The sequence below is a fragment of the Lissotriton vulgaris genome, chromosome 5 (genome assembly GCF_964263255.1).
Source record: "Lissotriton vulgaris chromosome 5, aLisVul1.2, whole genome shotgun sequence".
NCBI lineage: Eukaryota > Metazoa > Chordata > Amphibia > Caudata > Salamandridae > Lissotriton > Lissotriton vulgaris.
In genome coordinates this window covers 1985008129-1985023642 of record NC_141693.1, presented here as the reverse complement: position 1 = coordinate 1985023642, position 15514 = coordinate 1985008129, and the positions used below count along the sequence as shown (strand labels likewise).

The window sequence follows — 15514 nt, the reverse complement described above, 5'->3', positions numbered from 1 at the left end:
AGTAGTGATCTAATAGCTACTACTACTACTCACCAAGCCCGGGGAATCTCGATGCCGAGCAGGTCGAGCAGGTCGCGTTCCTGGTCTAGGAGATCCGTTCAACGGTGGGTGGCCTGGTTGTAGGTGCGCCGGACCCGAGAGTGAGAATACACGGCCCGGCACACCTTCTCCCACCGCTTCCGGCGCTCCCGGAGCCCGGTGCCGCTTGCGATCCTGCCACCTGCCATGATGGTCCAGGGGAGGCGGCGCTGTATATAGAACACTAGTGCGGCCACCTCCTCCGCGCTAAAGATCTCCCGTGGCATCACTAGCTCGACCCTCAAACGCCCGCACGGGAGCCGGGCACGGGGTGCAGGACCCTTCCCCTTCTCGGGCTGCTTCCTGGCTCCCTTTACCATGGTCTGGGCAGAAGGGAAGGTAAATAATAAATAAGAAATAGAATAGAGAAGAAGAAAAGAAAAGAGTTTAAAAAAGTAGTTTAACATTGACCAAAAGTAGCAGAAAACACAAAAATATAGAGCTAGAATAATAGAGGGATAGATAATAAGTAAAATAGATTAAAACAACTTCAAATAAGCAAAGGATGGCAGAGATTGAGAGAGGATACAGAAATATGCCCAGAACCATAGCAATTAATGAAAAACAAGATGGCAGCGTCCGTTCACGACCGCGTGGGTAAGTTTGCGCGAGATTTCCCCCGCGATCACACGCGAACTTGTACTAGCGAGCCGCACACTTTGCGAGATTACACATAGCGCCCGGAAACGGAAATACGTCACGCAAACAAGATGGCCGCGCCCATGTACGACCGCTAGGGTAACTTCGCCTCGGTGCGCTACCAGCGGCTTGCAAAAACGCAAAAAACCACGCAAACTAACACGCTGCAAAAAACAAATTGCATATTCGCACGAATTTGCGGCTTCCGAATTCGATCTCGCGCAAATTCACACCCCGCGAATCCCGCGAAATTGCAGAAAAACGATTTTTGCAAAACTGAAAGCACTCAGCAGGTGCAAAAGTTCAAGCTCATCATTAGTAACCATTCCCTGTAGTGCTTCCTGAGGGACCCCTCCAGAGTTCAGTTGCCTACTTGCAACTATTCTATGACCCTGCTCTGACCCTCACAGGCAGTATGCCACAAAGGTCCTGTTAAAAAAAATTACACTGCAACAGAAAGCAATTACAGATAAGGAAGCAGGTGCCAGACTGGAAGTTCAAATTCAGTGACACATTAATCAACCCCTAATTAATTCATGTCAGTTGAGGCAGGGCAGGTGTGCTAACGAATTTTGCAAAACTGAAAGCACTTAGCAGGTGCAAAAGTTCAAGCTCATCATTAATCAGGAAGTACTTACAGCTAAGGAAGCAGGTGCCAGCTCAAATTCAGTGACACATTAATCAGCCCCAAATTAATTCATGTCAGTTGAGGCAGGGCAGGTGTGCTTTCCCCTCCATAATCTACAGTGATGAACCAGAGGGTGGCAGTGATGTACCAGAGGGTGGCATGGGTGAGACAGAGGGCGGCAGTGGTGAAACAGAGGGTGCTGTGATGAAACAGACGTAGAAACAACATGGTCGAGACCGTTGCGACCCTACAAGTAAGTGCTCGTTTGCGAACTGGTAAAAATCCCTCGCGAACTGGCAGAAACCCTTGCGAACACAAAAAAAAATCTGCAAATTCGCGAAAGTTCGCGGATTTTGCAGATTGCGAATTCGTGAATACGCAAATTCACGATTAGGGAATTCGCAAAATTCACCCATGCTTATTGTTTACCCTGTTTTTGTTTTTTTGGCCAATTTTGTTTCTTGGTCTTGGGCTGATCGTCAATCTCTGACTTCGGCCCTTGTGGTTGCTTTTTCTCCTTAGTGGAAAATGGCTTGACTCCCACGCTATTGCGGCCCACGGTCTTATAAGCCGCCACAATCATTCTCGGTAACAGTTGGGGCTTGTCAGCATCGGGTACCGCCTGCAATGCATTGGACACCTGAAAGTTTACCGCATCACCCTTGACATTTGCAAGTATGAGATCAGAAACCACATCACAGGAGCCGCATAGGCGCATACCCAATTCAACTGCTGCCTCAGGTCAGAGCCCATCCTGAACAAGTTTAATGACCGTTGGAAGGACAGTCATGGACGGAGTGCCGAAGCACCTCGCATAGACTGCCGCCAAGATCTTTCCCCACAACTCACAGTCACCAATTTCTGGGGTCAAGTCTTTTGGCATGCTAATTGTCAGAATCTTTTGTTTTTCACCAGGAGTCGTGTTAGGAAATACTGCTTTCAGTTGGTCAAACTTCTCGGCAAGCCAGAAAGGATATTCATCCTTATCCTGGGGGCGCTTGCCCATCACAGCGTTGACCATTACAGGACTAAGTTTCATTCCACCTTGTCCGGCAGGGAGCGCCGCACCTCCTGGGGCCCCGCCCGGGAGATTGCGGGTAATGTATTGCACTAACGACCTAATCTAGCTAATCGGGACTACATGTAGTCATCTTAATTCAGCAATGGAACATGCCCCGTGCTGAGGATGAGGTGTAAATCTAGCCACAACAGGCCAAGTCGCGCCTGGAATGGACAAGGGACCCAACCTCGGAGCTATTAATGAGTGGGGTAGGACGCCATTAAATCAAACTCGATGCTGCCAAGCATCAATCGGAATTTCCTGTGTCCTATATGGAGCATAGTCCTGCGGCACAGCAGTGGGAGTGTACGTGTCGAACACATTGGTATTTGCGTTCACAGCTGGGAAGGTCACCAACGAGTAAAATAATTTGTTCGGGTAAGCCACCTCTGCACTCACCACCATAATCACGGCCATGCTGAGGAAACAGAAATTTTTAGGTAGTCAGTGTGTCCCCCCCTCGCACCCTATCCATGTACCTATGTCCCATGTATGTCCCTGTTATCATGTAATTCCCTTCCCGTGCCTGTTTCAATAATGCCCCTGCATTTCCGTCTAATGTTAGCATGTCAGTTATTAGGCCTTCCATGTATGTAATGTTAATTCCGCACTGAGGCCTACGTTTCCAATGCATTTACATGGTGCACTTTTAAATATCGCGAAGCACACGTTTTTGTGGCTCAGCCGAGCCAGACCCTGAATTCAGGCTCCGAGCCTCTTCTGTCTCTGAAAGCTGCAGTTTAGGTACGCATCCCTGACCTCTACCTTACTCCCTGCCCAGCCGAGCGGTGCCCGGCCCGGCCTGGCCTGCCTGCCAAGACGGTATTTTGCCTACAGTTATCTGTTCAGCCTCCGCAAAAACACATTCCAGTCTAGTGAAATAGGTAAACATATTTCCGCCTGCAGAGCATAGGGCCCAGCCTTCCTGTCTCCATGCAAGTGATTTACTGAACCCGTTGCCATAGTATGCCCATGGCCCGCGCATTACACGAAGAAATATATGCACCCACTAGCATTCAGTGATGAACGGCCTCTGCTCGAGAGACCTTTATTTCAGATAATACATCCTCCAAACACAGGATATCAGATATGCCAAAGGTGCAGGTCGTTCTGACATCCCAGACTCCAGACTCCTTTACTAGTGCTAAAGTCAAGCCCCCCAGTTCTCCCCAGTTACACGTCAATCTCACGTCATGTTCAGTTGCGCGCACATGTAGGGGAAAGGTTTCTGCTGACCCTGCAGACTTTCTCTATGCATCCACCCACCTATGACACGTCTATGACTCATCGAGTGCACACCTACGTGTACGCCTCCTTACACGCCTCTTTTTACGCCCATATGTTCTTATCTCTCTCTATTTTCACTTGTTACGCCTACTGTATTCATTACAATTGTACGGTTTTACTATATATAATGTGTGATGTTAATAAAACGTTAGATATCCCTTCCTGAACCTTAGTGGTGATGAAACCCGATTCTCAGTGACTCGAGTCATCTTAATTAAAGCCCGTATGACTCAGATACCACGGACTCTGCCTCTCATTTTATGAGCTATTCTTATTGTTATTAATGTATGGAAAAATAGTCCCGGTAATTTTATTTACCACATAATCTGGCGCCCGAATAGGGACGAGTCCCCTTCCCCACGCGCCGGCGATGTAACGCAGCTTTCTGACCCCTTCTACAGCCGTGACGGACCCTTCAGTGCACATTCGCGGGTTTTCCTGCTAACTCCCTCAGGCCCACGGAGGAGACGGAGACTGCGACCAGGCATCCACACGAGGCGGTGAGGAATGCGGACTGTCCCGACCAGAGCCCAAGCCGAGAGAGCAAGGTCCGAGGTATCCGGAGGCCCACCTGTTTCCGAGGCGCATGCGTAGCAGCCAGAAGCCGTAGCAGTCCAGTCCAGTGTCGAGTTTTCGAGGCCTTCAGCTCTGCTTCCCGGTGAGTACCGTTGTTGGGAACGCATATAGACGGGTTCATTTATTTGAGCCCGGTCAAGACGGGTCTGGGTACACAGATCCGGTATAGACGTGTCCACTAGGTGGATGCGGTATGACGTGTCTCTTTAAAGAGACCGGTATGACTGTACTGTTCTAGCAGTGCATCCAGTATTCTAGTATTGCATTTCGAGATTTTCAGAATTGTGTTGTTCTATGTACCAGGCAGTATCTGTTCGCAATGTTTTAATGTCGTGGCATGAATGATTGTTTGCAGTCTATTATTGTGCTCATTGTATTTTTGTCCCAGTTAGTTCAAACATGCCGCTGTTTTCGAAATTACGTCAGATAGGAACCAGGAAAGGGATACTCGAAGAAGCAGTTCCCGTCCCGCCTAGGGACACTCCCGGACATTTTATGTACCACAAGCATGGCCTAGATGCCATACTGTACTTAGATTTATGGGTGGACTACACTAAAGACCTGGAAGAGAAATATAGATGGCAAGTCTCGGGGACATGGGATGCTGATTGCATCATGAGAGTAGAAGAAGCACTGTGGAAAAAGAAAGCCAGACAATCCCAGAAAGATGCCATAGAATTGTGGCGTAAAGAAGCGCATAGAAGAACAGAGAAAGAAATTAAGAAAGCAGAGAGAAGTAGAGAAGCTTCAGAAAGAGCCCAAGAAAAAGAATTGTTAGAAGAAGGTGAACGAGTTAGAACAGAACAATTAGACCGACAAAGAAATGCCCTTATTAAAGGCATGTATCCCCTTCTCGCCGAGGGCCTACCTAAAGTGACCCCGGAAGTACCCAGTAACTTGCCGCCACCACTGATCCCGACTACACTCCGTAGTCATAAACAGACCGCAGCGGACATTTTTCTTTCTTCCTATTTAGACGACGCTGCTCCAGAGTATGTAAATGTACGTGTACCTCCTACTAATCTTCCTCCCAACCCTGTTGATAACACGAATTCCCCCACTGTTCCTCCTACTACCAACCCCCCTCCGAATCCTTTTCTCCCAGCACCTGTAGCTCAAGATCAACCTACATTACCAGCGATAACGCTGACAGCGACAGCGCTGCCAGTAAAAGCCGATTCAAGCCTAGGCGATTCCAGTTTGGGAGCAGTGGGAGGGGGGCCCTCTCGAGAAACGCCACACACACCACCTCCATTAAAACGATCATCACTACGAGAACTAGCATAACAGCACACGCCTAAAGCAGCTACATACCAATCCCTTAGACAGTACCTTACCGATTGTATATATGATCCAGTACCAGGAGAGGGTTCAATGCTTATATACTCAATACGTTTAAGACGTGTTGCAGATTATTTGCTCATTCTACCAGACATGAAGGAACATTTAGACAAAATATACCACTTCATTAGAACGGGGGAGGGACCAGAAAGTATTCACGAGGCCATGGCACATAGAAAAGTGGAACTTCAGCGTATGCTCTTGCAGTTCTTGATCAACTGTTTGATCAGGGAACGAGACCAGCCAAATAAAGAAGTAACTAAAGTCCTGACAAATTGGAGTGACAACATAGCTGCTGGTAAACATGATAAACAGAGTTGTGTAGAAGCCATGTACAGAAAATTTTGTAAAGAAATTGTTGAGATACACGAGAGAGAACAGGCGGAGAAAGAAGCCGAGGGCGAAGATGACGAAGTCTCAGAGGACGATGATTTAGCAATTGAGGATCCGAGTAAAATACATTACGTAGGTAGGGCAAGACCTTTTGATAGACCCATACGACTAGAATACAAGAAACGTTCTCTCTCTCCCATACCAGAACAGTATTCCCTTGAACACATATTCCAAGCCACTGACCAAACATTGAAAAGACGAGTAGGGAGTAGCGAACTTAGTACCATGCATGAACAGGAACTAGCCCGGTCAGCAGTACAATGGGCCGGCAATTCTAACATATATAAGGATGACGTAGTAGCACAGACATTTTTGAGTCTTCCTCCGGAAGAACAGCGTTTAGCTGGTATGTACATGATTCAACATCTCATCACATTGTACGAGAATCAGCATTCTGATCCAGGTCCCCTATATAAGTTATTGGATGATTTACTCCTAACAAGATGGAGAGGTCTAGGTACCGAATTAATTAATGTCATTTTAGAACAACGACATAAATACATGACTTTCCTGACTCCACATTTTGTTCCTGTTCCACACCGAGAAAGAAAGACCTTTTACATAGACAGACAGAATCCCTTACGAGAGGTTCATCCCGTTAGAACTGACGGGGGTGCGCTTCAACGAGTATTTGTTTATACACCCTTAACGAAAATGGAATTATTGGAAATGAAAAAATGATTGCCCTGTCATGATAAAGATCCAGCAGGGTTCCACCGTGAATTAAAAGACATGCTCCTCATGGGAGAGTATACATATGCTGATACGATTAAAATGTTGAAAGTCCTGTTGCCTGCAGGCATTTATGAAAAACTCAAAGAAAAAGAATGGGAGGTGGGAGAGAAAAAGATTAATTGGGCAGAATTAGAAGACGAAGATAAGAAAAGAGCCCCAGGTATTGGTCTTTCGGATAAAGCTAAAGAATTACCCGAGCTATTGATACAGGTCTTGCCAAGATTATTGACTACTAAAAAGGAAGATTGGGATGCCATTTCAGCCTGTAAACAGAAACAAGATGAAGACACTAGTGACTTCTATTCTAGATTCGAGAAATGTTTTATTATTAATAGTGGCCTAAAGACAAGTAGTGAATCGTATCCACATCTATTCGTGACCAAATTAGTAGAGAATTCCTTACCCCAGATTAAAAATAGAGTACTGAAGGTTGAAAGTACCTGGCAAGCTAATAGCCCTTCCCAAATGTTACAAATGTTACAGTATCACCAGAACAGAATTAGAGAAGAACAAGAACACGAAAAGAGGCGTATGAAAGACACGAAAATGAAAGTACTAGTTGCACAATCAGTTCCAGCCGCTGATGGTCAAAGAAAGGGCGCGGCACCTGTAAAAGGGAACTGCAACTACTGCAAGCAGCCAGGTCACTATATAAATGAATGTGCTGTCCTGAAACACAATATAGCTACAGGCAAGACAAAAGAAAGACCGCGTCCTCCTAGACAGGACCACATCCCGCAGAATACGCAACCTCCACAGAACGCACAACAGACAGTAGCTGTACCCCAACACATAGCTGCCACACAAGATGTCACGCAACAAATGTACCAGTACGCACAGTCAGACTACCCAGATTATCAACAGTACTCATGAAACAGCCTAGAGAGGGAGGTTGGCTTGCCCCTTATTGAGGTTCCTGTAGATCAAGAGGGTCCCTATGTGCATAGTCATGTATTAGGGAAAGATAGAAAATTTCTGATTGACACAGGGGCGAGCAGAACTACCATCAGTCACGACAAGATTCCAGGGGCACCCCTCTCAGGCTCACAGAATATTTCCCTGGGATTTTCAGGAAAGCCTATTGTTAACGAAGTGTCAAAGCCAGTTTCCCTAGGAGTTGGTCCATTGTCCCGCACTACAGACTTGTTACTTACGAAATCGTGTCCAGAAAACTTGCTTGGTATAAAAACATTGAAAGAACTAGGAGCAGTGATTTGTTGTTCTCCGGAAGGAGTGAGATTGTTTTTACGTGATTTTAAAGGACATTATGTGTTGAGAGATTTTGATCCAAGACTTCAGAATGTACCACAGCATTTATGGGCGCAAGGTCCGACTGATGTAGGTTACATGCACATTACACCATACCGTGTCACACTCAAACAAGGAGTTGTACTGCCACGAATCCGACAATACAAGTTACCACCCGAGGCTGTAGTGGCCTTACTGAAAATTGTTGACGGACTTATTGCTCAAGGAGTGGTTGTAGAAACTGACTCCAATGTATGTAATTCTCCTATCATTCCGATTCTTAAACGAACTGACCCAAATGCACCACCAGTCTACAGACTAGTGATTGACCTTCGGGAATTAAATAAATGCATAATACCATAGTACCCAGTGGTCCCAGACATTTCTTCCCTATTGACTGCCATTGATTCCGAAGCAACGTTCTCTACTGTAGTTGATCTCAAGAACGCCTTCTTTAGTGTCCCCATCCATCCGGAAAGCCAGTATCTCTTCGGATTCTGTTTGAATGGCCGAAGCTTCAAATTTGCAAGGGCTCCTCAAGGGTTCACAGAAAGCCCTAGTATTTACAGTCAAGCACTGAAACGACAACTAGACAGTATTCACATGCCTACTGACACTGCACTGCTCCAATACGTTGATGATCTATTGATCACAGCGCGTACAGAACGAGAATGCGAACGTGCATCACTGACAGTCTTATACTTCCTGGCAGAAAAGGGGCACAAGGTGTCCCCTTCAAAGCTACAGTTCTGTGCCCAGCAAGTGGTATACCTTGGACACTTGCTGTCCAAGAGGGGTAGACAGTTGACACCTGACCGCATTCAGTTAATTGCACGTCTTCCACAGCCCAAGACACAAAAGGAAGTACGGGCCTTCATTGGCCTCACTTCTTACTGCAGACAATGGATTCCCCAGTACGCATATCTAGCTAAACCACTCATACAGTTGACAACACAGGAGGCAGCGACTTCGACTGTCCTCCCTTGGACTCAGGAACATACACTTGCTTTCGATGAACTGAAGAAAGCCCTATGTCAAGCACCTGTTTTAGCGACACCATGTTACAGCAAACCTTTTACACTTTTTGTTACTGAACGCGATGGCACAGCATTATCTGTTCTCACACAAGATCAAGCAGGAAAACATAAGCCTTGTGCTTACTTTTCTAGTACATTGGATCCAGTGGCCCAGGCTCTGCCTGCGTGCCTAAAATCGGTTGCAGCAACAGCTCTAGCTATCAGACAAAGTGACTCCATAGTGTTAGGACATCCCATGACAGTACAGGTTCCACACTCCGTGGAAGTTCTCTTAAACAGGACACAGACACAGCACCTGACTATAGCAAGACTGACAGAATATGAACTGACACTGTTCCAGCCACACATAGAGATCAGGCGTTGTAACATATTAAACCCTGCTACACTTTTACCCTCAATCACGGCAGATCCTACACCACATGACTGTGTGGAAGTCATTAACACAGTGACGAAGCCAAGACAAGACTTGACAGATATTGCGTTGCCTGACCCAGACCTGACACTTTATGTGGATGGTTCATGTATGAGAACAAACACAGGAGAGTTAGTGGTCGCATATGCAGTGACCACTGATACTGAAGTCATAGAAACACAACGAATTGACACCTTGTCTGCCCAAGCAGCAGAGCTCATTGCTCTGACACAAGCCTGTATACGAGCCAAGAACTTGAAAGTAAACATATACACAGATTCACAGTATGCATTCGGAGTCGTTCACAACTTCTGTGTTCTCTGGCAGGAGAGAGGTTTTTTGACCTCTCATGGAACCAAGATACAGCATGGTCCCCTCATTCAAGCTCTGTTAGATGCAATACACTTGCCTACAGCAATAGCCATCATGAAGTGCAAAGCACATACGAAACTCACTGACACTATTTCCCAGTGTAACGACCTGGCAGATCGAACAGCCAAACTTACAGCACAGACTCAAACCGATATTCCAGCTGACACGACGAAGACTGAAGTATCATCTCTGACAAATTGTATGACAGTCAGGGATCCCTCACAAGATGTACTCGACATACAGACACATGCCACTCCAGACGAAATCAAGAAATGGACTGAACAAGGAGGGGTCCAAACCGATCAGGGATGGATGACAAAGGGAAAAGCCACATGGTTTCTCCCCGACTCCATGGTTCAAGTTATCATTAATACAGCACATAGTCCAGCACACTTAGGAGAAAAAGCCATGTTAGACAGTATACAGAATGGAAGGCGGCAACCCCCCATCGGGGAATGGCGTCGTTAGTGGCAGCCAAAGGGCCGACCCGGAGCCGGGACACTTCCGGGTTGCGTGACCCGGAAGTGAGCGTCGCGTCAGGACCAATGGGAACAAAGGACGAGGTACGCCCCGGAAGCGTTAGTAGGGCGCGAGGCTTAAAAGCCCGCGACCAGCCTAGAGGCCCCCTCTTTGTCCGCTGATCATCCAGGAGTCGGACGTCTCCAAGAGAAGACATCGTGGGAGCATCGCGTTGGAGTATACAGCGAGAGTTACCCCGACTCGTGGTTTAGGTTAGCGGGCCTTGCAGTGTGTGCTAGATTTCCTTGCAGCCTTTTTTACAGCTTTTGTGCTTAGTTTCTCGATTTAAAGGTTGTTGGCAGGGGGGGGGGGTTTGCAGCGGTAAATCCTCGTGTCCGGGGGGGAGGGCGAGCGCTGGCGCTTGATCATTCGATTTCCTGGGGCCCGGGCACATCCGTGGCGCAGTGGGCCTAAAAAGCCGTTGCGTCTCTCGATAAGTTTTTTAACGTTGTTTTCTTTAAGTGCAGGATGCCGTCGAAGAAGGTACCGAAGGGTAAACAGCCCGCAGCCAAGAAGGAGGAATTCCTTGCCTTTACGGAGCTGCTGGAGTTCACAAGAGAGAAGGGCATGGATTGGGTACTTAAGAATATGAGAGACGGGGCTAAAGCAGATGCGAACTCTCAGGAGGAGAGGGGGAGAGGCAAAAGAACGAAGCAGACCCCAGAAAAGCTTAGAAGCTCGGCAAGAGGCAAGCGGTCTAGGCCAACGGATTCACGACCGGTATCACCAGGTGAGGAGGAGGCGCCAGAGGCAATTGATTCGAACTCAGGCGCAGAAAACGACACAGATGACGCCGATGGGCAGTATGAGGCAACTAGGCCTACGCTGATAGGAGGGTTCCCCGTCACTTCTGTGGGGGGGTCCGGTCCGCACGGTATGTTACCGCCAGTAGTGGCACAGCCGGGTAGCGGAGTGTCGCAAGTTTGGGTTCAGCCCGGGGGGGTCGCTCAGTTACCAGGGATGCAATTATATGGGTCACATGGTCAGGCGATAGGTAGCAGCCCGGTGAGCTCAATGTTTCCTGCTTACTCAGCTCACGGGTCCCCCTTAGCGATGACCGCTTTCTCTAATCTAGGGTGTCCAAGTCAGGGCTCAAGGGCGAATGCAGTGGGTGAGGTTCCGGGTCCCTCTAATGGCCAGATGCAGGGAGGGTTTGGGGGGCAACCAGCTGGTTCCCCATTATTAGCTTTCAGCCCTCTAATGTTTGGTTCTTCCTCGATGACCTTATCGCCATCCGCGGGGATAACTTGGCATGTGCCAGCAGATATGAAGGACAGGATACTCAGAGGCGAATACATAGAAGTGTTCGACCTTATCAACGCGGGGGTGGCGGCCGGAAAGCCCAAAGCCGGAAAGGAGGGAGATTACAATCAGAAGAAATCATGGGTAGAATGGTCCATGAAGAATTGGATCACGGGATTTGCAATATATGCCGCTGTTATGCTTGAAAAATATCCTGTTTTAGGCCCACAAATGATGAGTTATATATCATTGATACATGGAGCGGCAACGGAGTTTCCAGGCCAGGGGTGGCTGAAATACGATAAAATGTTCAGGCAGATGAAGGCAGTTCACCCGGGTATAGCATGGGACCAACAGGAGATTAATTTGTGGCATACAGTCTTTTATTCCACCCCTTCAACGCCTACCCCAGTGCCCTCAACTCAGGGCCAGTCCTTTCGGACTGACAAAGGGATCGGTGAGAAAAAACAGGCCTGCTGGCAGTTTAATAGAAATGAGTGTACCAGGGGGGTCTCGTGTAAATTCAAACACTGCTGTTCCTACTGCGGGGGTACCTCTCATCCCGAGATTAGGTGTTTTAAGAAAACCAGTAACCCCAAGGAACAAACCAGCCACAGTGCCCCAAAAGGAAAGCCAGCTAAGACCCCCGACAAAACTACCAACTCCAATTAAACGGCATGTCCTGACACACCTCCTCAGTAAATACGATAATCTTGGGGAGGCTCAATTCCTACTGCAGGGTTTTACAATTGGCTTTCGCATCCCGTCTTCAGCCCCACCTTCCAATGTCCCACCTCGCAATCAGAGCTCAGTGTTGCGAAATATGGAGGCAGCTCGAGAAAAGATCATGAAGGAGGTAGCGTTGGGGCGGGTTGGGGGTCCTTTCACAGAACCACCTACCCATAATCTGGTTTGCTCCCCTTTGGGTCTAGTTCCGAAAAAGGAGGAGGGTAAATTCCGTCTGATCCATAATCTGTCGAGTCCCCCAGGGCTTTCAGTCAACGATAAGTTAGATCCGGATCTGTGCTCAGTGAAGTATACCAAATTTGACACGGCTATTGAGAAATTGCAGGCATTAGGGGAGGGAGCTCTAATGGCTAAAGCCGATATTGAATCAGCCTTTCGATTACTACCCGTGCACCCGGACGACACCAGGTTCTTGGGCTTCACATTCGACGGTAACTATTTTCTGGATTTGTGCATGCCTATGGGGTGTTCTATTGCCTGTGCAGTTTTCGAGACTTTCGCAAGGTTCCTAGAATGGGCGGTTGAGCAGTTTCTGACCTCGGACAACTCACATGCTGTAGTCCACTACCTGGACGATTTTCTGTTCATGGGTCCCGAGGGTTCCCAGTCGTGCAGGAAGGCCCTGCTGGGCTTCCAGCGCTTGGCTGAGGCGCTCGGAGTACCTTTGGCGGCGGAAAAAACCGAAGGCCCGACCACGTGTTTGACCTTCCTGGGCATAGAAATCGATACGACAGCAGGAGTGTGCAGGCTGCCAAAAGTCAAGGTCGATGCCTTTAGGGCCGCTATTGATGGCTGCCTGGGGGCAAGGAAGGTAACCTTACATCAGCTACAAGTTCTTCTGGGTCAACTAAACTTTGCTCTGCGGGTCATTCCTATGGGCAGGGCCTTCTCCAGGAGTATAGCGAGGGCGATGTCTGGACTGCGGGCCAAACACCACAGAGTGAGGCTCTCAGCCACAGTTGGAGAGGATCTTATGATTTGGAAAAGTTTTTTGAGGGACTTCAATGGCATGGTATTGTGGCGAGCAGCCTGTTCTTCTAATACGGATCTTGAGCTGTTCACCGACGCTGCAGGTAGTATTGGTTTCGGGGCTATATTCAGTCAAAAATGGTGTATGCAGTGCTGGCCAGATGACTGGATCAAGCGAGGCCTGACTACTAACATTTCCTTCCTTGAACTTTTCCCCATAGTGGTGGCTTTGCACTTGTGGGGAGATCTGCTGGCAAACAAGAGTATAGTATTCTGGTCAGACAATATGTCTGTAGTCATGGTGATTAATAGCCAGAGGGCCACCTGTACTTGGGTACTCAGGTTGTTGAAGGAATTGGTTTTGCAATGCCTGAGCCATAATGTCCAATTCACTGCTAAACATGTTCCAGGTGTCGAAAACAAAGCGGCTGATGCATTGTCTCGTTTTAAGTTGACAGAGTTCCGGGAGCATTGGCCCCAGGCGGAGACGTCAATGTCAGCCTTCCCAGCGGAGCTATGGAAGTTTGGTGCCCCACAGCCCCCGAGTTCATATCTGCATCCTTGGCTCCAAGGACTATGAGTATGTATCAGAGGTCATGGGAGTCGTATATGGCATACCTGAGGGGTGTGGGTGTAGCGGACATCTTTGCCCCCCAGAGTGTATTAGGCTTCATCGTGCAGCAGAAAGAGCAGGCGAAGTCGGTAGCATCCATGAAAAGGCAGCTGTCGGCTTTAGCATTTTATGCGGGTCTACGGGGGGTGTCTGATCCGACTAAAGACCAGAGAGTTAGAAGAGCAATGAGAGGTTGGGAGCGCCTAGCGCCCGGGGAGAAAGATTGTAGGAGGCCGATAAACGTTGAAAAACTGATAAAAATCTTAGGAGCTCTCCCTTTCGTATGTTTCTCCCAGTATGAGACACAGTTGTTCCGGGTGGCCTATACCTTGGCCTTTTGTGGGGCTCTGAGAATTTCAGAATTACTCCCGGCGTCTAAATCAGATAGGGAAGGGGGTCTGAGGTGCTCTGATATAATCGAGTCCAAAGGTGTCCTACGGCTAAGGGTGCGGAGATCGAAAACGGATCCGCTGGGTAGAGGTACCTGGTTACAACTGGGTAGAGTAGAGGGTGAGCCCTTTTGTCCGGTCAATTTGCTGAGGGTATTTCTCCAAGTCAGGCCCCAGGGAACTGATGATAGACTCTTGATTCATGAGAATGGGTTACCCCTTACCAGGTTCCAGTTCACTCGGGTAGTAAAAGTGGCCTTGGCACGGATCGGAGTGGATCCGGCCGAATTTACATCACATTCGTTTAGAATTGGAGCAGCGACAACGGCTGCTGGCCTAGGCCTACCCGAACAGGTAATCAAAAGGTTGGGTCGCTGGAAATCATCTTGTTATGAACGTTATATCCGCCCGCAATTAGTCTGACGTATCTTTCGCTTGCGTGCCTTTTGTAAGAATCGACTGCCTGTATCTCTTCACATTTACTCTTCATATTTACTTTAGGTACCTCCCTTAAGAGAACCCAAATCTGTTGGTGCGGCCACTCCTTCATTCGCAGGGCCGGGGCGCACTTCGAAAAGACACTCAGGGACAGGGTGACCATGATGCGAGGTTGTGACCATCATTGGGTGGGAATAGGCGGGCAGCGCCTAGCGGACGTCCCGAGGGATGTAAAAGCGGCTCTGGCAAAAGGCATGCCTTCGCCAGACGTATTCGTGTTGCACTGCGGAGGCAACAACATGATTCCAGGCGGGAGGAGAGAAGTGAAGGAATCCCTGTTTTCTACCCTAGCAGCAATCAAAAACATTTTCCCAGAAGCTATAGTACTGTGGTCGGAAGTCATCCCGAGACTCGCGTGGGCTCGGGGCGCACCCATGAAGGCAATAAACAGATCTGTCAAAAGACTGAACCAATCGGTGGCGGAAATCCTGAAACAATCGAGTATTAAAGCGATTCGCCATAAATTAATTCAGGCAGAAAGGCCGGAGTTATATGCAAAGGACGGAGTCCACTTGTCGGAGGCGGGTATGGAGATATTTATAGAAACAGTCCTAGGAGCCGTCTCCGAAGCTCTTGAGCGCAGGGGGGGGAGGTCGAGTCCGCCAGTAAGCTCCTCGTCCTGTGGCGGGGTTCCGGACAAGAATACCACGGGAACTTCTTGTCTAGAGACAGTTAACTCTGAACAGGTTTGCTAAATCAGTATGGACTCTGGGCTGGCGGGAGAGTTGGGG

At 48.3% G+C, this 15514-nt stretch overlaps 1 protein-coding gene across 1 annotated transcript; it reads left to right on the top strand.

Annotated features, from left to right (window-relative positions):
- The first annotated feature begins 5939 nt into the window (after nt 1–5939).
- On the top strand, nt 5940–14708 carry LOC147717926 (uncharacterized). The gene is made up of 2 exons (XM_086919897.1): nt 5940–6074; nt 14193–14708. The coding sequence occupies exons 1-2, from the start codon at nt 5940–5942 to the stop codon at nt 14706–14708; spliced, it is 651 nt and encodes a 216-aa protein (XP_086776023.1).
- The last annotated feature ends 806 nt before the right edge of the window (nt 14709–15514 follow it).